Raw genomic sequence first — 21,342 nt, forward strand, 5'->3', positions numbered from 1 at the left:
CCACCGCCCAGCTATATTTTCTTTCTTCCTTCCTCCTTCTTTCCGTCCTCCCTCTTCCCCCCCCCCCCCCCCCCCCCCCCCCCCCCCAGCCAGAGTCGCTATGTATTCCGAAGGTAGAATTAGAAAAATCTACGGGGACGTCTGTCTAGCGGCTCCAGTTTTGCTTCCTCAGATCTGCACAAAGCAAAGGTCGCGGCTATTGTTCCCACTGTCCTTCCTGTGCCCTCTTCCTGGGAGTCCTTGCCACCTCCCAGTGGTCACTGATTCTGAAGGGTTATTTCAGCGCCATGACGTGATGCTTGCCGGGTTCTCTCACTGTGGTGAGAACTTGGTTTTACCTAGAGCATTTCCCCACTTTAATGTCTCTCTGGCCTCCCTCAGCCTGAGTTCCACCAAAGTTCTCCCCGCCCCCAGGCAAGATACACTAGGCGATTGCCATTGCCGTTGAGATACACCCCCAGCCCTAAGGCGGGACCCTAAAGTTGTGCACAGCCAAGATTCTTCCCTAGACTAGGCTAGGAGCTTGTTTAGCTAGTAACTATTGGCTATATTTAATTTGGCCCTGGGTTGTTTAGGGTACTTCAAAATACTACAGATTTCTAAGCCACACCCTGGAGTTTTTTTTTTTTTTTTGTCAAAATTTCTGGGTGTGGGGCCTAGGAATTTGTGTTTCCATACAATACCTGGAGGCCAAACCGAAAGTGCTGCCCTGGAGGGCTTAGGAACAGCAAACAGGCTTTCTGTCTCAAGCCCAAATTAACATATTTAAGACAGTACTCCACATCGTTTCTCTGGACCAAATTCCTTTAATGAAAACAGATTTAAATGACCATTTTTCTATGAGATTGTCAGAGATTAGGAAAGTTGTAACTGGCACGTGATGCATTCCTAGAAATGTCTGCTGAATGAACGCGGTGCTGACACTGAGACTAGGCAGCTTTTACATTGCTTTTATATTTGAGGTTGGGAACACAGGCAGGCACCAATGCTGCTCAGCCTTCTAGCAGGTTCTGTTTATTGCAAATGTTAGGTTAAAAACTATTTTGAACCCTTGTCAGTATGAACAGTAATGTGTGCACATGCCTGTGCGCGTGAATGCATGCCTTTGTGTGTGTCTCTAGTATTGCATGTATGCCTGATATATGTGTAGAATATTCTTGTGTCCAGATGTGTGCATGCCACCATACACAAGTGGAAATCAGAAGACAGTGGAGTCTGTTTGCTCTTTTTCATGTGGGTTAAAGGGTAGAATTCAGGTAGCCAGGCTCTCAGCAGGCACCTTTTTCTGCGGAACCATCTCTGGCTCCTGTATAAATTAAATTGGAGTGTTGTATGCAACTCCAAACATCTGAAGTGGTAATTAGATTTTGTTATTTGTTGGGAAATGACAGGTTAAGATTATTTCCGTTCCTCTTACTACCCCAGTCCTACTATGTAGCTAAATGAGGCAAAATGATTTTTTTTTCTTTTTTCTGGGGCATAAAGGAGCAGCCAGGTTTGGGGCCACTGTCTATGTCTTGTCTCCGTCAACTACAGGCTACTGTGAAGACAGTGTCCAGTCTCAGTGTTAATGTGGAGGCTTCTGCGTTTGCCTGGGGAATGGTGCTATTGTAAGTGGAGTCAGGTTTGTTCTTGTGCTTCTGTAATGTAAAAATTCTAAATTGCTCTTAATAAATCCAATCTGTTGGAAAGAACAAGAAGCTGGAAAAGGAGCCTAATGTGTCTGGGTGAGGATCCCAGGAACTGTGGGCTGTTCTAGGCTTGCTGTTAGTGCCTTGGGCCCTTCAAGGAGGGATCAGCATCGGACTAGAGACCAGGAGGCTGAGTAGCAAGGGTTTGTAGTGGGGGCTCCGGAGAGGCCTTTTACAAGGCTGTAGACTCTCAAGCTTTGAGTCCCGAAACCTCCATGTCGGGGAGCTGCTTGGTGCCACTTACCATCTGCCCCTGGTGGCCTTGCTTCCTCACTCGAATCCTGGCCAGCCTCCTTCGGAGAGTACCAAGCTGCCGTCGGATGAGCAGGCTTTTTTTGCGTGGCAACCCCACCATAGCTGTCCCCATAAGTTGCTCCTGACTTGACTGTGAGGAGGGCTCTTTCTGGCCTCTTGGTTCCTCAGCACTTTACAGTGCCTTCTCTGGCTGCACTGAACCTCTGGGCAGAGTGAGTGGTCAGTGTGACAGCTGTGTAGAGGATACTGGGAGTCAGGTGTGAGCAACTGTCAGGGAGCTGTGCTGACAGAAATGTGTCTTCCCCTTCTGGGCCACAGTGTCTGCTGGTGGGCGGTTACCTCCAGTCTATGAAATACTTTAGTTGAAGAAAACGTGAGATTCCTGTATAAGGTTGTTTGGCGTTACATGTGATGTCTTCATTGGCTTAGGGTCCAAATCTCCAAAGAGTGGGTGACCCCCATTGATTTTCCATTGCTGCCTGTGGTCATTTGAGTAGTAAGATTCGCTGTGTGCTGGCAGTAGGGGTGATGAAACAGCTGGACTGAGATGGGGGGCCTGGAGCCACAGTCGCTCTGCTGAGAGGTGGAAAGGGACGCATCTGCCTTTCTTTAGTGCCTATGAGCCACCAGGAAGTCACACACTGCCCCGGGCTGCAGCACCTCCACCCACCCCATCTTCTCCTCCAGCTCCCTTTAGGAAACCAGTGGTGGCAGAACTGGTGGCATTTCTAGCTGACTTCTTGCCTGTGGACCATTTACACGAGCACCAGCTTCCTGGGTTCTCTTGGCCAAAGAATCCTGGGACCAAGGGACTCAAGGGACAATGAGACCGTCTTGTCTACTGCTGTAAGCATGAGCCAGATCCCAGATCCTTTCCCAGTGGCACTGGGTGTGGGAAGGAGTCCTCTCAGTCTTTCTGTGCTATTTAATTTAATTTATTGTTAGTGTATTTCTGTTGTGTGTGTGTAGGCCACCGTGAGCAGAGCACAACTTTGGGAAGTCAGTTCTCTCCACTGTGAATTCTCAAGATCACACTAGGTGGTTTTCCAGCTGGCCATCTTACTGCTCATCCTTTACATGCTTTATTATTTTCTGGTACCCTTGTGGATGCTAGGGAATGTCCCAACTCTTTTAAAATGTAGTTAGTTAGTTTTTACAAATTTTTATTTTTTACTGAGGCAGGGCCTCATTGTGTAGCCCTGGCTGTCCTGGAACTCCTTCTGTAGACTGGGATGGCCTTACACTAGCCGAGATCCACCTGCCTCTACTTTCCAAGTGCTGGGATTAAAGGTGTGGATCACCATGTCTGGCCTTTAAAAATGTGTTTAAATTTTGGAATCTTACTAAGAGCCCTTTGTCTGGGAGAATAAGAGACTTTTGGTGAGTCATTCAGTCATAACCTGGTCACTTCATGACTCAGTTTCTCCTTGTGGGAAGCTGTATGCTGTACTGGTGCAGGGTGCATGTTGGTCACTCCATGACTCAGTTTCTCCTGTGGGAAGCTGTCTGCTGTACCGGTGCGCAGTGCCTGGTCTGCAGGAAGAAGGGAGGCAGTGTTTTCCTACTGGCATTGGAGACTCCCTGGCTTGCAGCCTGGCGTTGATAAAGGAGCACAGTTTCTTCCTTGCATTTGCTACCAAATATACTATGATTAATTTTCATGACAACAGTCTGTCTTACTATGGCTACATTTTTTTATTTGTAGGCTATTGAAAAACATTTTTTTTTTGTTTTTGTTTTTCAAGACGGTTTCTTTGTATAACTTTGGGGCCTGTCCTGGAACTAGCCCTTGTAGACTAGGCTGGCTTCGAAATCATAGAAATCCACCTGCCTCTGCCTCACAAGATTATAAAGGCATGCACCACTACCGCCTGGAAAAAAACATTTAATTGACCCAAATTGACAACAGAATTTGGCATTTATTTCCATGGAATACTAAAATACTAAAATTTGCTGGACATGGTGGTACTTGACTTTAATCTCAGCATTGATGCTGGCCTCTGAGTTCAAGGCAGCTCTAATCTACACAGAGTTCCAGGTCTGCTGGGGGTACACAGCAAGGAAGTATCTTAACAATTTGTTGTGGCTGGGTGTAGGAGTGCACACCTTGCATCTTGTGTATCTCTTGAGTTCGAGGCCAGCCTCATCTACAGATGTCATCCTGGACATCTAGAACTACACAGAGAAATCTTGCTTTTAAAAACCCAAACAACAACAACAACAACCCCCAAACAAAACAAAAAAACAAAATTCCAGCTGTTGACTGAGTTGTGTAGATTCTCTCTCTCTCTCTCTCTCTCTCTCTCTCTCTCTCTCTCTCTCTCTCGTTTTTCGAGACGAGGGTTTCTCTGTAGCCTGCCTCTGCATCCTGAGTGCTGGGATTAAAGGTGTGTGCCACCACTGCTCGGCTGGGGTAAAATGTTAATATGTTCAGTTTCAGTGTAGTCTTTTCTCCCTCTGACTTAAAATGCTAACGCTGGAAAATACCGTGTGTGTGTGTGTGTGTGTGTGTGTGTGTGTGTGCGCTTATGACACTCATCTGCCTAGAGTGAGTGACCCATATTTGAAATCACAAAACTTCAGAAGTTGAGGCAGAGTAATATCCAGGTTAAGGCCTGCTTGGGTTATGGAGAGAGTTAATGTATCAGCAATGAATGTATTTTGTGTGTCTAAAAATAGTATCAGTAATTGCTTAAAGACTTGAGTATATTGAAACTATAATATTACAGGCATCATTAAACCTGTAACGCTGCACTCTGTCATTGGCAAGTTTCTGGTTGCCTTCTGCTTTGCTGGATGTTGTTGGGAAGTATTGCTGTATGGGAGGTACAGGAGAGGAAAAGGTCCCACACCTGGGATTGTATGTTAATGTGGAGATGGTGGTGCGTGGCAGGTATTCACATACATGGTCTTCTCTGTGGTCAGATTTGAAAGTGCCATGACAAGCAAAGTAGTAGAGGGGCCAATGGAGGGAGCAGTCAGCTCTGCTTGCAGAGCTGGAAAGGCTTTATGGATTGGGTAGATTTTATTTTGCATATGGCTGTGTGTTTGACTTGTATGTGTGTGCTTGCTGTGCATGTGTATGCCTGGTGCCCAAGGAGTCCTGAGGAGGCAGAAGAGGGTGGGACCTCCTAGAAGTGGAGTTGTAGTCTGTTGTGTTCCACCATGAGGGTGTTGGTAATCCTGGGTCCTCCAGAACAGCAGTCAGTGCCCTTGGGTGCTGAGCCATCTTTCACGTAGGTCACCCTCTGTAGGCAGTGATGATCTGAACTCCTGCTGATGTCTACTTGTACCTTCCCAGTGCTGGGATTATAGCTACCATGCCTCACTAGTTGGCTAGGATTGTTTTTCTTATTAAAAAAATTAGTTCTTTGAGAGTTTTGTTCATGTAGCCCCTACCCTAGTTGGGTACGGTATTCGCAAGAATGGAAAGCTGGTGAGACTGGCTATTCGGTAAAGGTGCTTGTAGTCTAGGCTGAATTTGAATTCAGTCCCAGGGATGCAGGTGGTGATGGGAAGATGGAACCTCCAACAGTTGTCCTGATATCCACACGAATGAAATGGCATTCACGTGCAAGAATTAAAAAAGCAATCATGGCACCAAAGGTCGATTGTTTGGATTTGGCATGACTAGAATACAGGAGCTGTTTAGACGTCAGGAGTACGAATCAGGTTTTTTGAAGCGGGAAAAAAGCTCAAAGTAGGTTTTTAAAAATATTTCAGATCCCCCTCAAATGAACAGTAAGAAGGGCTCAAATAATGCTCACTTGTGAGTTATGAACTTTTGCTAACCCTGGCTCCTGTGTCTATACATTAGACTCCTGTATTCGGTTGGAGTATCTGGTAACTGAAGTAAACAACGCCAGCAGGCACGCTTGCCTGCTGAGCTGCTTGTTCTTCTCCCCCAGAACCAACACCTTACCTTGTAATTTCTAAACCTCAGGCTTGACCGGGAGGACTGGCATTTGGGTGTGTTGGGGGACAGGTTTCCTCGTTTGTGCTTCTTGTTGGTGACACACACACAAAGAGGCGGAAGAGCCTGAATCTCATTCAGCACTGTTTGAGTCATGGTGGTCTCCCCTCTTGGATCAGTTCCGGGATATTCATAGGTGTCCAAGCTGCTCTCTCTCTGGTACTCCTGGGCTGCTCTGTGCCTCACTGCCCCCCCCTCCCTGCTGTAGACACCCCTGAGCTGTGTACATGTTTAGGGACACAGGCACCTTTTAAGATGGACCAGAATAAGCTTTAAAGCCTTCAGAAGAGAGCGTATGTTACTCTACTTGAGGTTCTTTCCATAGACATTTGAGAAAAGATTTATTTTATGTGTCTGAATATTTTGCCTGAGTGTGTGTGTGTGTGTGTGTGTGTGTGTGCATGTGCGTGCTTGGTGCCTTAAAAAGTTGAAGAGGGTTTTGAATCCCCTTCAATTGGAGTTATGGATGGCTCTGAGTCACCATGTGGGTTCTGGGAATTGAACCCCAGGTCCCCTGGAAGAGCAACAAGTGCTCTTAACTGCTAAACCATCTCTGTAGCCCCTGACTGTTCTTGTGACGTGGCCTCATGTAGTCCAGGCTGACCTGAAACTCTTCTATCTGACACTGGTCTTGAACCCCTCCTCCTGTCAGGTACAAAAGTTCTGTCGTGAAATCAGGAAACACATCCCTGAGTTAATGATTCACTTCTTAGCTGAGAAGTGTTTTTCTTTTCTTTTGTTTTTCAAGACGGGGTTTCTCCATATAGCACTGGCCATTCTGGAACTCACTCTATAAACCAGGCTGTCCTTGAACTCACAGACCTGAGTGCTGGGATTACCATGTGAAGTTTTATATTTTCATTAGAAGATTTTTCTCTGCTGTGTTCGAATTATTTCGGTTTACAAAGATGTTATTGTAGGGCACAAACTAACAGTCCAAAAGGCCTTAGCCTGTACAAACAGTGTGACTTATTTTTTGCTGGCCCTGGGCCAGAAAGGTATCATTTTTCCCACTTTTCCCATCCTCTCATCCCCCTTGGTGTTGGGGACCAGACTCGGCTTAGAGGATGCCCGGCAAGTACTTACATTATAACCTGGACTACAATGCTAGGCCTGCTATACATGTGTTTTTAATTGTTGTGTCTTTGTGTGTGTGTGTTGTTGTTAAGTGTACCACACATGTAATGCTGATGGAGACCAGAAGAGGGCGTCATCCTCTGGAGCTGCAGGTGCTGCTCAGCCAACTGATGTGGGTGCTGGGAGCTGGGAACTGAACTAGACAGTGGAAAAGTCACATGACTCCTATCCATCCAGAGTGCTCTTGCCTGCCTGCCTGCCTGTCTGCCTGCCTGCCTGTATGTATGTATGTATGTATGTATGTGCTGGTCTGAAAGTCACAGGAATTCTACCTCAGCCCCCCTGGTGTGGATTACAGACGTGAGCCACCTTTCCCAGCTTGGATCTCTGCTGCTTCATTGGGAAGTAAAGCTGTTTATTATTATTCTTTATTTTGCATGTGGGTGGTTTGCCTGCATGTACGTCTGTTTACCACTCGTGTGCCCGGTACCCAGGAGCTCCCCTGGAAATGGAGTTGTGGGTGTTTGTGCACTACCATCTGTGTGTTGAATAAAACCTGCGTCCTCCGCAAAAGCAGCCGTTTCTCCAGCCTTATAGTTTATCAGCTGTTTTCTCAGTTACAAGTTGGCGGATATAAGGGGAAGAGTTTAGTTTCCCTCTGAGTGGGGCACAAAGGCAAGGAAGAGGTCCAAGACAATGTGGCAAGTGTAATGGTCATGAATTTGATTTGGGACCAGGTCTGGCCTGGACCATAATACAACACTGATTTCTTCAAAATCTTCAGACCAAGGAAATAATGTTCTCTTACATTTGACTGGTCTTAATGAGTAATTTAAGAATCAAATATCTTTCCATTAAAATATATAGGGGAAATAGTGACCATGTGTGTGCCTGTGTACAGCTAAGTCCAGCTTAGGTGACCCTGGATGACTGGAAACTTGCTTTGGAGACTAATATGATCCTAAACTCACAGAGCTCCATCTTCCTCTGCCTCCCCTGGAATTGGGAGTATGTGTTTGGTCTTCGCTGGGTGTATGTGTGAGCACGCATGTGACTGCAAGTATCCATGGAAGCCAGAAGAAAGCATCAAACATTTGTGAGCAGCACAATTTAGGTCCTGGGAACCAAACTCAGCTCTTCTGCAAGAGCAGTCAGTATGTGCTTTTAGTCAACGAGCCATTTCTCTAGAATGTTATTACATGTACAGATGTGCCTGCTTGTGTGGACATATAGGTGTACACGTGCCATCTTAAAAGGTTATTAATGTGAAGACATGTCTGCTTGTGTATGCATAGGTGTGCATGTGTGGTCTACGATGTTATAACATGTCAGATGTCTGCTTGTGTGTGGATACATAGGTGTGCATGTGCAACCTCTAGAGGCTCTGGGCCTGGAGTTACAGGTGTTAGGTTCTAATGTGGTTCTGGGATTATAACTCTGGTTCTCATGACATAGCAGCAAGCGCTCTAGTTTGAGTCGTCTCTCCCTCCCAGTGCTACGACTGCACGCACGCATCCAGAACCTCTGTTGCTGCTTTTGTTCTGTACTCGGGATTGAGCCCAAGACTGTGTGAATGTTAAGCAAGGACTTTACCAATGAACACATCCTCTTAATCTAAATTTAATCCAACACTATACAGAGACAATAAAAATTTATAGTAGAATATAACAGGAAGCTATAAGGTAGAAATTATTTTATTTGTAAAAGTAAAATTAATGTTATCAAACAGCAGATTGCCCTTAATAATAATGATTATTGTTTCGGATTCTTATGGCAATGTGCATGAGCATGTGCACGTGACCACGACTTGTATGTATATGGGGGTCAAGGACAATTTGTGAGAGCCCTTGCACCTGCCGTGCAGAAGCCATAGATTGAAGTCAGCTCCTCAGGGTTGGTAACAAGTGTCTTTTCCCACTGAGCCCTGAGCCAGACCTCCTCAGTTTTATGAAATCATTAATCAGACGTTTTCCAGTAGGTAAGTGCCCATTTTTAGTTTCAGCGTTTATACTCCCAAACACTCTTGTGTAAAGAATGAAAAAAGAGTCAAAAAATTGTTAACCTCTCATAGGTCATGAGCCCTGGGCTTGGGCACTGCCGTGGCCTCATTTATAAAGCGGGATGCTGACTGCATGAGGTCACAGACCAAGCTGGTGCTGAGGCGGGGACTGGAACCAACGTCTCCCGTCTCCTGAGTCAGGCCCTTTCCTCTCCCAGGGAGTTGGCCAATCAACTCAGTTATTAATATCTCACTTGCCACACGCTACAAACCATGAGCATAAATATTTTGTTAGCATTTTATCTTCACATTCCCTAAGTACCAGGCACCCCCCCCTCTGCCCTAAACCTTTCTAGTAACGTATAATCCTATCCAAACACACAGGCCTTTACAGAAAGTCACCCTAGCAGAGAATGTTCAATAATCAGACTTTCATTTTCTAAACTTAGTGCACATGTGTATGTGTGTGTGCGTGCGCTACACACACACACACACACACACACACACACACACACACACAAGCACGCAGCAATAAGAACATCCACTGTGTCCTTATCCATGGCCTTGAATGTACATTAGAAAACAGGTCTAAAGCTAGCATTTACAGAGCCTGTTGTGAGTGTACCCACCCAAGTTACCACCAACTGAGGTCACTTAATAACTGACCCTTGCTACTCAGCTCTAAACCAGACTTAGGTAGAGCACAAGTACAGGCAGTTGTGATTTGACTTTTCAAATTAAAGACTCTTTAATCTTTAATTTGATAATTTAATCTTTAATTTGATGATTGATGATTAAAATGAAAGATTTTAATCCAAATTAAAGATTCTTTACCTGTTTTTTTTAAATCCCTGCCTCTATAAAAATAAACAAAATTGGCAGAAAACATGAACTAATGTTACGGGAAAACAAGGCTAAACACAAGAAATCTGACTTAGGGTGGTCTGAGATGTTATTGCTAAATTAATCTTTGAAGAAAATGAATTCCTTTACTGGAATTGAAGTAATTTATTATGTATTTCATGGGTGTCTGCCAAAAGTGTTACCAGCAAAATGAAGACTTAATGGATTTAAATTAGATACAGTCTAGTGGCCCTGCTTGGGTTTAGGGTTACCTGCAGTGGGGCTGGATTAGATGCAGTCTGGTGGCCCCGCTGGTGCGCGGGGTTCCTGTTTTCTCTGAAATACCAACACTTTCCAGGCACCTTACAGATAGGCGCTGTCAGGCTTAGAGACTTGGAATTCAGCCACCGTCATATCTGACTTTAGGATTGCCCAGCACTCAGTTTGTGAGTCTGTTTGTAACAGAATCTTATATAGCCCAGGCTGGCCTCAGACTTGTTGTGTAGCTGAGGATGGCCAGGAACTCCACCTCTTAAGAGCCATGACAAGAATCTGCCACCACAGGCACGTCATGTGATAAACAGAATTCCAAGACAGTATCTGGTGTTTCTGGGGGATCAACTCCGTGGCCTGCTGCCCATCTGATATATCAGCATGGCCAGCTTTCTCCATAGTTACGGGAGTTTTCACCAGTGTTACAAGCTGTATTTTATTATATCAAGCACCAATGCTGTAATTAAATTTAGTGCTTGATTTATAGTGAAGCCTGAATATGATCTGATTTATTTTGGGGTTCATGAGTTAGCTGCTGGGAGGAAGCAGGTTCAGGTAGCCAAGAGATAGCTGCAGATCGCCGAGACCATAGTCGTGTCCTCCTACAAGGCAAGAGCATTTCCTCCCATCTGGTCCAGGGAGCACTGTGTCGCATAAGTGCCACAGATTGCTTTGAAGCCCACGAAGAATAGAAACATTTAATAGACGCTTGAATGTTAATAGTAGAGCGTTTTCATGGGGCCCACCCCCAAGACACTGGAACTAAATCTTTACTTTCTAGAAGGGAAGTGTAAAAATGGAGGGTTCCTGCATTATATGAAGTAGCCGTATTTTCAAGATTTTTATTTCTTTGACAGTGTTTTTTTTACAGTGCGTGTTTCCTTAGTTCCTGGCACAGTGGCCATATGTCTGGTCTTCTGATCTCGCTTTGGTTTTCTCACTGAAGCCCAGAGTTTAGGATCCTCACCCAGATCCTGAAAAGCCCATGATGATGACTCACAGGGTTTAAAATGTTTGCCTCAGGGTCCTGGACAGCTTCATTTGATGACTGAAATAGAATGACCCTTTCTGATTTCACAAGAATGTTTCCAGACTGATTTCAAGTGAAGGGACGGACCGAGGCAGCGTCCACTTGCCTATCAACACAGTCCCACACGGCTCCCTGCCCACTTCGTGACTTGTTTAGAGTAGGAACTCAGGCACACAAGAACGTGCTCCTTTGCCCTGGATGGATTGTGGCTACAGAACTGTTTCCTCTCTAGAAAAGGGTCGTGGGCCACAGCAAGGATGATACAACCTGGACCCCAGGGCAAGCAGTGAAATTCCAGGATGGAATTTGCAGCCCTGAGTCAGGGCAGCAGGGAAGGTGACTAGCTGCTTGGGAGGGGAGAATTCGAGAACTATCTTGGGAGGGGCAGTTCTCAGATTTCCTCATGGGGTATGTGTTCCTGTACCTTTCACAGGGCACCTTGAAAACTTATTGACTTCTGAGTTTTGTCCCGTTTTCCCTCCATCTGAAACAAAATCATCTTTGCTTTCAAGTGGAGGCGAAAGTTTCCAAGCAAGGATTTCCCTTCCCTGGGATGCACACGTTAGTTTTTGGGTTTTTGATTTGCAGAAGGGAGTTGGAGTCCACAGCTTTGTGAGGGGTGGGGAGAGACTGGATTCCCCTCACGGGGGGGGGGGGCACTCACTCAGCTGCACAGGGAGGCAGATCAGGGTCTTGAAGTTAGAGTGATCCCCATCAGAGATTCATTCCGAGCATGCCCACATGCCCTACAACTTGCCTAGGCACAGCAGAGAGTGGTGGCCCTCCAGCTGAGCCCTCTGTGCTGCTGGTCTGACACGGGGACCTTGTGGTCCACTGGTGCTGGCTGCTTGGGATGCAGCTGAGATGCCGTTGAACTCCTCATCCCTCTGACCTTTACTATTCCCGGTCTAGCACCACCATGCCCAGCTAGGTTATGCAGTAGAGTTTCTTGCCTGCTTGGGAAGCTCTCCCAACCTCTCCTCCTCCACCCCTGGAGCGGACAGCTTTCAGCTTTTTTTCTTCTTTCCCATGAGTTTATAACATGAGTGTAGGTCATCGGGCTTGCTCGGCAGTCTCTTTTCTCTGGTGTGTTCCCATGGAGGCTCTCCCTAGTTCTCTGTCAGTGGAAGGGGCAAGGCAGGGGCAGGAGGGACGAGGGTTAGTGCCTGAGTGCGTCCCATGTGAAGTCTTTACTAACATTTCCAGTGGTGTCCAGAGACAGAGTTCATTTTCAAAGGAAGCAACCGGGCGAGGTGAACTGCGTCTGTCTCTCAGCAAATGGACATTTCCACACTCCCTTATCCCTGGAAGCACTTCTTTCCAGGGGCATTTTCCGGCCTGGCGGAGCTGCTGTCTCCCACCTACCCTGGCCTGCATGCTGTGCTAAGCCAGGCTGAGTCTGGCGCTGATAACACGGTCTTTCAGCAGGAAGTGCCTCCATTTTCAGTTGTCTGTGGGAGGGTGGAGGGCAGATAAGCTGTGAATGGAAACACAGAACAGATTTCTACCCCACCCTCATTGCACTTTGATCTGGGAGAGACGTGGGGGGGGGGGCACGGACACATGACTTCTGCCTGGTTTGAGCTGCTGTCTGCTGCGGAAGGGAGAAAGGATGGTTAGGCTCTGGGTATCCCTAAGCGCTCTTCTCGGCTTCCCCTCAGGAACGTTTGTTTTGGGTCCAGAAAGAGCCTTCTGCTATAGGGAGAGACCCACCATTGATAAAGTCCTTCAAAGGGCTTAATTAGGTATGGGAAAATGTTAACTCATGGAAATTCTTTGATTCGTTTGTTATGATGTTGGGTCTCAATGGCCTGTAACAATGGACCTAACCAGGCTGGCCTCTCGGGCTGGGACTAAAGGCATATGTCACCACTAAATTTCTTACCAGATAATTGTTGTTGTTACTTTTTGTTTTTGTTCTGATTTTTTTTTTTTTTTTGTGAGACAGTGTCTCATAACCCAGATTAGCCCCCAATCCAGTATGTAGTTCAGAAGGATGGCCTCGAGCCCCTGTCCTCTGTCCACCTCTGGAGTGCTGGGATTGCAGAGGTTCACCACTGTGCCCAGCACTCATTTTCCTCATTTCTTGAGACCCAGGCTGATCTTTGCCTCAGCTTCTTGAGTACAGCAATTACAGGTGTAGGATACCATGCCTATGACACAGAGAGAGGCTGGGTCTTACTATACAGCCCATGCTGGCCTCACAGTCTATCCTTTGCCTCCATTTCCAGAATGTGGCGATCCCTGGCATGTCACATACCTGGTCACTATGTGCACACACTGGTTCCAAAGTTATCGTTAATGCTTTCTGATCTTTTTCTCCTCAGACGGTCCATGAATAAGACTTGTGAGGGGAAAGGATTTAAGATGAAGAACTGTGAAGAACTAGGTTTCTGCAGGAGAGTTAGTGACTCTTTCTGCAATTAAATGGCAGCTGTGGGAATATTCTAACCAGCGCGCAGGTGCTCCAGGACTGGAGTCGAGCGATGCGTTTCTCCCAGGCATGGAGATGGTTTTGGGGATGCCCTGGACCCCTTTGGCCCCTCCCGCGTTGGTGTCCTCACTCTCATTCACTCATTTATTTAGTGCTCTTGTTCTACTACCTGGGCCTTTAACTTCTGCTTTCTGAAGCCGGTAGCTTTTGTTCTCTTTCGCTCCAGTACAGCAGTGAAAGGAACATACTCGGAGAGAGGAGCAGCTGGCCAGTCCACTCAGCTGTGCCCTGCTCCTTCCAGATTTCCTTGTCACACTCGGGCTTAGTATGCCCAGGGGGACATAGAAGCCATGTCCTGCTGTTTCTGACTCACCATTGCGGCGGGATTTTTTCCAGCTTGCTACATGATCTTATTATTTTTAATAATTGCATAATAGTTCATGGAGCAGATGACCCAGCTTTTCCAGACAATTCCATATTAGACTATTCCCAGGACTGCATCTATTTTGAGTACCCCAGTAATGAAAGCCTTCCTTTATAACACCTTTGCTTTCTTTTGAATTATTTCCTTGTAATACACGTTCGGAAGTGAAATTTCTGAGTTCATCAGGGCATAAACTTCTCAGTGGCCTTGGACACCAATGTTAATTGCCTTTTGTCGAAACCAAAATGTAGCATCGTGGGCCACAGACGGGACAGGCATGTTTACTCACCTTTCGTAATGCCATAAAGATGTCATTGCCCACTGACAGAGGAAGTCCAGGCTGCCAGCATCACCCAAGAATATAGCACTGGAGCACGCCTAGACTTCTTGTGTTGTGTTTCATGTTTAAATATAATTTCTTAGGGCTGGCACGATGGCTTAGAGGCTACAGATACTTGTAGTATAAGCCTGGTGTCCTGAGTTCTATTCCTAGAAAGCACATAAAGTTGGAAGGAGAAAAAAACAAATGATTCCATGAAATTATCTGCACACATACATGGAGCGGTACATGTGCACCCTAATCTCTCCTTGTCTACCTCTCTTTCTCTCACATACATACACTCACACTTATGCACTCATATCAAAAAGTTATGAAGAATTGGGCACAAAGTTCTCTTGTGTTTTCCAAGAGACCCAGCTGTTGCTTTTGGTTCCCACAGGGCTGATGTTCCTCAGGTGCATACATTCTGCATTTGGGGGTTCGGTCCTTTCTAGCACTGTGGTCTTGTCTCTATACCTAATATCCATATAGAAGATAGTTACTACTCAGAAACTTCGAATCATTGTTCAGATGTGAGAACAACACTAAAGGCCATTTTTTTTTGGAGCTGGGGATGCATTAAGTGTGTGGTGTGTGTGCATGTGCGTTTGCATGTTGCATGTGTGGATTTTAGTGCATGGGAGAGCCTGAGCCTTCCTCTGCTGGGCTTAGAGGCAACACACTTGACTCTCTCTCTTCCCCCTCCCTCCCTCCTCCTCTGAGAAAGGATCTCATCTGTCACTCAGGCTGTCTGGACTCCACTAGGCAACCTTAACTGGTCTCCACCCCACAGTACCCTTCAGCCTCAGCCTCCTAAGAGCTGTGCCCAGCTCAAAAGAGTTTCTTTAAAAACATGACTTATTTTCAAAAATGCCAGGAGCAAAGGGTCCTTTTAAGTGGCTATTGAGTGTCTTGTATTTCTCTTTGTGAAGAGCTGTCACTAAAATCAAAATGCATAGCATTTGAGAGGCAGATACAGGGGCAGATGGAGCTCTGTAAATCTGAGATCAGCCTGATCCGAACAGTGAATTACAGGTCAGCCACGACTGAGGAGTAAGACCTTTCTCAGACAGACAGGCAGGCAGGCAGGCAGGCAGGCAGGCAGGCAGAAAATTGCATAGCCTGACCCTTAGCTTTTACTCCCACTCTTTTTGTCGAGGCCAGCCTTGTCTACAATGTGAGTTCCATGACAGTCAGTGCTACACAGAGAAACCCTATCTGGAAAAACCAAAATGACATAAAATAAAATGAATATCTAAATGCACCTGTTACTGTTGTTATTGGTTTACACAACTGTATATAATGTCTCTATAGTAGGTACCCAACCAGAGTAAAGGCTACACACACAGAAAGTTCTGTTATTAAGCTATTGTTACAATGCTCTCCCCCGTTTATTGTCTCTTCAGTTCTATCCCTGACTGGGAACAAAAGCAATGTTCTGGCTGGCTTGACACTCACTCCGTAGACCAGGCTGGCCTCGAACTCTAAGATGGGCCTGCACTAACTGCTCTGTCCATCTGTCTGTCTGTCTGTCTATCTATCTATCTATCTATCTATCTATCTATCTATCTATCTATCTATCTATCCTGTCTTTTATGTGTGTTGGTGTTTTGCTCGTGTGTTCTGTGTGAGAGTGTTGAATCCCTTGGAACTGGAGTTACAGATAGTTGTGATCTGCCATGCAGGTGCTGGGACTTGAACCCTGGGTCCTCTGGAAGGGCAGCTGGTGTTCTCAACCACTGAGCCATCTCTCTAACCCCAAATATCTATTTTATAGATGGAAACAGGCACAGGGCATTTGATATCAGCCTTCTTGTTTGCCCTCCAGCCACATCTCCTATTTCAGCAGGCTTCTGATCTGGTGCAGAACCCGTTCTTTGGAAGATCCTTGTCTCACTCCTAACAGCGGTGGGTGGGCGATATGGCTGAGCGAGGAGAAGAAGCCCAGGGTGGTGGAGGAGACTGACTCGTGTAAACTGCTCTCTGACCTCTATACAGATACTGTGGTGAGCATGTGCATTTGCATACATGTGCACATACACACATCAATAAATGAATACTGCATATAAAGAGCACAGCTTGCCCTGTGGAATGCTCACATAATAAGGCACCTTGCGATTACAGACATGACCTATTGAGCCATGTCTGAGCCAGGGAACAGTATACGAAGGAGATGGCAGGAGGTGACTGACTGCAGGAGGAGCTGTCCCACCCAGAACTTTGACCAGGCAGGATAACATAGGTCCTAACCTAGCAGCCTTTGACTCTCATCCTACCACGTGTTTTAAGCTGTCAACTCGGGCAGGCGGGTGAGCTGCTTGCTGGCTTGTCTGACATCCTGACTCCTGGATGCTCCTAGCCCCAGCCCCAACAGGAGCCTTGCTAATGATGCTCTTTGTGGAGTGCCATGATGCACTGAGCTCTGTCCCAGCAATTCATGCACGCTATGTACTTCTCAGAAATAACACTTGCTGCACAAGTCCCAAACACGGTCAGAAATCTGCAGATTTGCTGCTTTTGGAATAAGTAGACTGGTGCAAAGCTGGGTGTGACAGAAATCTCTCTCTGTCATCTACCATCGTGGAGCCTTTCTGACACAATAGATTCTTTTATTGGGTCTCAGTTTTGTATCATTCAGGAACTTAAATGTGGATTTGCTTGTAACGTTTTTGGAGTTTCTGGAATTAAGGTCTGAAGTTACTTCCCAGCCTGACAAGTGTTATGCTCTCTGCAACATCCAGTTGTTGACAGCATTATTGCAGTTTTTTCAACAATTTCACAAGAATCTGTATTCTGGGTGTTTCAAGCTGAGCATGGTGGCATATGCCTTTAATCCCAATACTTGGGAGGCAGAGGCAGAGGCAGACAGATCTCTGTGAGTTGGAGGTCAGCCTGGTCTACAAAGACAGCCAGGGCTACACAGCCGACAACAACAAAACAAACAGCACAAAATAAAAATAAATCAACAGCTTTGAAGTTTGCTTCTCACCCCCCCATCTTCTTGATGCATGTGTATCTATGTTAAAGGCTTCCAGAGCATCTATGTACACATTGCAAAATATCTTTTCCCTCCCTCCCTCCCTCCCTCCCTCCCTCCCTCCCTCCCTCCCTCCCTCCCTCTTTTTCATCCTTTTCTTGTTCACATTTACATTTCATTTTGGATATTGCTAAGTTGTCAAGATTAGCCTTGAAGTAACTGCATCTTTGTGTCTCCCCCCTCCTCCCCTTTCTCTGGGTAGGACATGCTACCCTGGCTTGCCTCAGACTCACAGTAATCTCCCTTCTTCTGTCTCACGGGTGCTGGGGGTTACAGACATCCACTACCATGCCTGGCTCCAGGACTTGAGCTCTTGGTCCTCCTGCCTCAGTTTCCAGACCAACTTCTCGCTGCATATTTATTTGTCCACCTGGAGTTTTGCTGGGAAAGAGAAAGATGGAGATGTGGACAGTTGTGTTTGGTCTGTCCTGTTGGAAAGTTAGGTGTGGAGGGGCAGGTCACATGACTGGACTAGCTCCAGACTGGTATATGTGGGCTGGAGAACAATGTGGATCCTGCTGTGGAAAGGATTTCTCTGGACCGTGCTGTGTCCGGGCCTCACAGCTCTGCACATGCCCATCCAACACAGCTGCACCTGTCACAGGTCGCCAAGAAATGGTCAGAACGTGAGTGTGGCTGCTTGAGGAATTTAAGGCGTGGCATTTCAAAAAATATTTGAAAACTTTTAAGGAATCATGTGTTTCAAACAGGGATAGATAGAGCCCTGAGCTTGGAAGACCTTAGGGTGCCTGAGATTTGGGGAGAGAAAAGGTGTGTCTAGAGAGTTCATGGTGTGGCTGGAGTTTTGAGAAACTCTGTCGAAGGTGACTGGTCCCTCAAGATGTATCTGGGTTTGACACCACAGCATTTTGTGGTGCAAATGTTGATGCCCTGGCGGCATCTGACCTACATCCACAAGGTGGCTTAGCTCTCCAGTGTGGCTTGCTTTCATCGGTGGCTTTGACAAATTGGAGTCCGTCAGGCTCCCTTCCCCTGTCACCTGCATCTTGCCAGGTGGTCACTGTAGGTAACAGCATAGATCATGTTGTCAGATCAGGTCACTGGCTCTCGCTGGCAGTGCTCAGCGCAGTGGATACCCTTGCTTTGGACAAGGAAGAGCAAACCTGTCTTTATTCCTCCTGAGTTGGTCTCCGGGGCAACTCTGGCCTTAGTTGTGCCAACCATGCCATTTGTTTCCAGATGCTGAGGCAGGAGGATTGGGCCAGCTAACGAGCAATGCTTTACTAACTGCCTCTCCTCCCTGTTCTTGTCTTCCATCAGGCAGGTGCCCAGGTGATGTCTGCAGTGGGAGAAGGCACCAGCTCTGAGAACAGTGACCTCAAGTACGCAGGTCAAGACGGTCTCTACATAGGCGTCAGCCTGTCCTCTCCCGCTGAAGTCACATCCTCCGTACGGCAGGATTCTTGGTGTGCTCTGGCTCTGGCCTGAGCTGGAGCTGACAAGAGGCGAGGGGGCTCTGAGAACCTCACGCCACTTGTCTGAATTTGTGCGGCAGTCCAGAGGCAGCAAAAATGCAGACATTAACATTCCTTCGATGCATGATTTCTGTGCCTTTGTTTTGAAAGAGATATATTTCCCAAAGAAGCTTGCTGAAGTCAGAAGAGATGGCTCCTGCAAGAGGGGCCAGCACAGCAGGCAAGTGGCCTGTTCCCATCAGCCCGGGCTCCCATCAGCCCGGGGCCACCTCCAGCCAGCCCGCCTCTGGGTCTGCCCCACGCCTGTGGCAGAAACTGCAACGACTGGGGGGCTTTGCGTGCTAAGAAAGATTGAGAGATTAAAAAAGTTATATGCGTATAGCCCCAAATCACATGCTTCTTGTGATCAACCTTGGTTATCCCAGAATTTCTTCATAGCTCATGGGCATGCACGTTTCACAAGCATTCGTGGAGAGGAGCATTGAAGCCATTTGGTACATCCCGGAGACGGAGTGTGGTCCTGGGACCGCGACGAGACCGAATCATAATGGACAGATGCTGACTGACGTTTCTCAGCGTTCATTGTCACGTGGCTGATCTGAGGTCACTTGGAATTTGTAAACAGGGTAGCAAACAAGATATTTTTCTTCCATGTACACAATAATTTTTAAGTGCAATTTGCGTTGCAGCAATCAGTGTTAAATCATTTGCTTAAGATTTAACAGCATTTTTATAATGAATGTAAACATTTTAACTTAATGGTACTTAAAATAATTTAAAAAAAAGTTAACTTAGACATGCTTCTTACACCAACAGCCCATTTCTGTATTCCCAATTGTTTTTAAAAATACCAACCAAAAAAAGGTTTCAAGAACAAATCTTCTCTCAGGAAAATTGCCTTTTCTCCATTTATGGATTTTTATACAACACCAACACAACCCCCTTTCTTTTACTGAGGAAAAAGTGCTGGAGATTGCAACAAACCTTTACTACCTAAAGAATAGCATTTGTAAATATTCTACGCATCTATAAGCACTCTTGAAGTCTGTACCGTGTGACTAGCCCACAGGTTGGTTTACATTATTGTTTTTTTTTTTTAATGGGATGTCATATGGAAACCTATTTCACCAGAGTTTTAAAGAAATAAAAAGGGTATTGTTTTGCGTTCTTCACAGCGAGTTTCTTCCTTTCCTTAGTTTTGCTGCTGTGTGTCTGTGACTTGTCACATAAAATGAAGAGCATGTGCTGTTTGTGACCTGCCGTAAGGCCTTTATTTCAAAGAATTGTCCTATGGGAGCTGTCGTGCACCTTGGCCCACAATAGTGAGTTAGCACTTTTATTTAGGTCGGCAGATGGCCTTGCCTGAGATTGTGAGCCTCCTGCTTAGAACCACTGCTTAAAAACTGGGTCCTTAGGACAGACTCATAGCCAGCCCTGGAGTTCCTTGAGAATGAACGCACTCTGGGGCTCCAGGTCAGGACACTTCTTACCTCACTTCTGCAAAGTGCCTCATAATCTCAAAGCACGTCACTAAGTTGCCCCAGAAGCGGTGTGTGTGGGGGTGTTGTTGAACTTGCAATCCTCCTGCCACCAAGAGGCTGAGGTTACAGGCCTGTAACACCAGACCCAACTCAAATCTCTCAAACAGTTTGGCAGTCAAAGTTTGGCACCTACAACTCTTATCTGTTTGAGGCTTCTGGATGGATTGTGCAGGGGTGTGTTCAGCAGCTGACCCCTGTGTGGTTATAATCAGGTATGAGAAGGCACTAGACACCGTGGGCCACACAACAGGATGTGATGTTCTGGTTGGTCCAGCAGCACAAGTTCACAGGGACTCAGAATAAATGGATCTTGGTTGATGACCCCTAGAGCACAGTGTCATAGTGAGCTGAATCTTCTCAGTGGTCGCAGGGCTGATGTCTTTAATTTGTAAGAGATTTTTAATTGGTTTGGCTTTTATTTTCTTAAAGTAATATTGCAAAAATGGCTAAACTATAGCAATTAAAGAAACTGTTAGCTTAACAGAAATCCTTCCATTTCTGTTACTAATGGCCATCTCTCTTAAGATCTGGGCATCTTCACAGCTTTAGAATGAGCTGTTTCCATCTGCATTTGTGTCCCACCGTCCTACTGCTAGAATAGGTGAGGCAGTAGTGGGCCTGTAGCCCTGTCTGTGGTTCCTCCAAACAGGGAAGCTGCTGCAACTGGACCATTGTTAGACTGTCCTTCCTTCCCTACCCAGGGCTTCGGTCTTTGACGTCCTGGAAGAATGGATCTTATGGGTTGGTAGACTGGCCACTGGTACTTACCCTTCACAGAAAATTCACACATCCATATGGACCCAGACCGGAAAATGGAAAAGTCTGGCAGCCGCTGGGTCTGCAGAGTAGGAAAAAACAGCTTTGCTTGGCTTGGCTCATCTCTTTAGTGTCTTAGTGAGTTTTTCATTTCTTAGAAACAATTAATTCTTCATTGTTTCCCTTTGGTGCCTCCTTAGCTATTACAGAATTTCCTCTGTCTCCCCACCTCTGACTACAAGCTTGGTCCATAT

General features: G+C 46.2%; 1 protein-coding gene across 4 annotated transcripts in view; it reads left to right on the forward strand.

Annotated features, from left to right (window-relative positions):
- Positions 1–19,963, forward strand: part of Gata6 (GATA binding protein 6) — a 32,057-nt gene extending 12,094 nt beyond the window's left edge. For all 4 annotated transcript variants that reach the window (XM_050148806.1, XM_050148809.1, XM_050148808.1 and 1 more), the window contains exon 7: positions 18,637–19,963. In XM_050148806.1, the coding sequence (XP_050004763.1) occupies positions 18,637–18,804 (168 nt within the window). In that variant the 3' untranslated portion in view covers positions 18,805–19,963. The remainder of the gene's footprint in view (positions 1–18,636) is intronic.
- Positions 19,964–21,342: the final 1,379 nt, after the last annotated feature.

The sequence above is a fragment of the Alexandromys fortis genome, unplaced genomic scaffold (genome assembly GCF_014885135.2).
Source record: "Alexandromys fortis isolate MF-2015 unplaced genomic scaffold, M_Fortis_MF-2015_v1.1 scaffold_4, whole genome shotgun sequence".
NCBI classification, from domain to species: domain Eukaryota; kingdom Metazoa; phylum Chordata; class Mammalia; order Rodentia; family Cricetidae; genus Alexandromys; species Alexandromys fortis.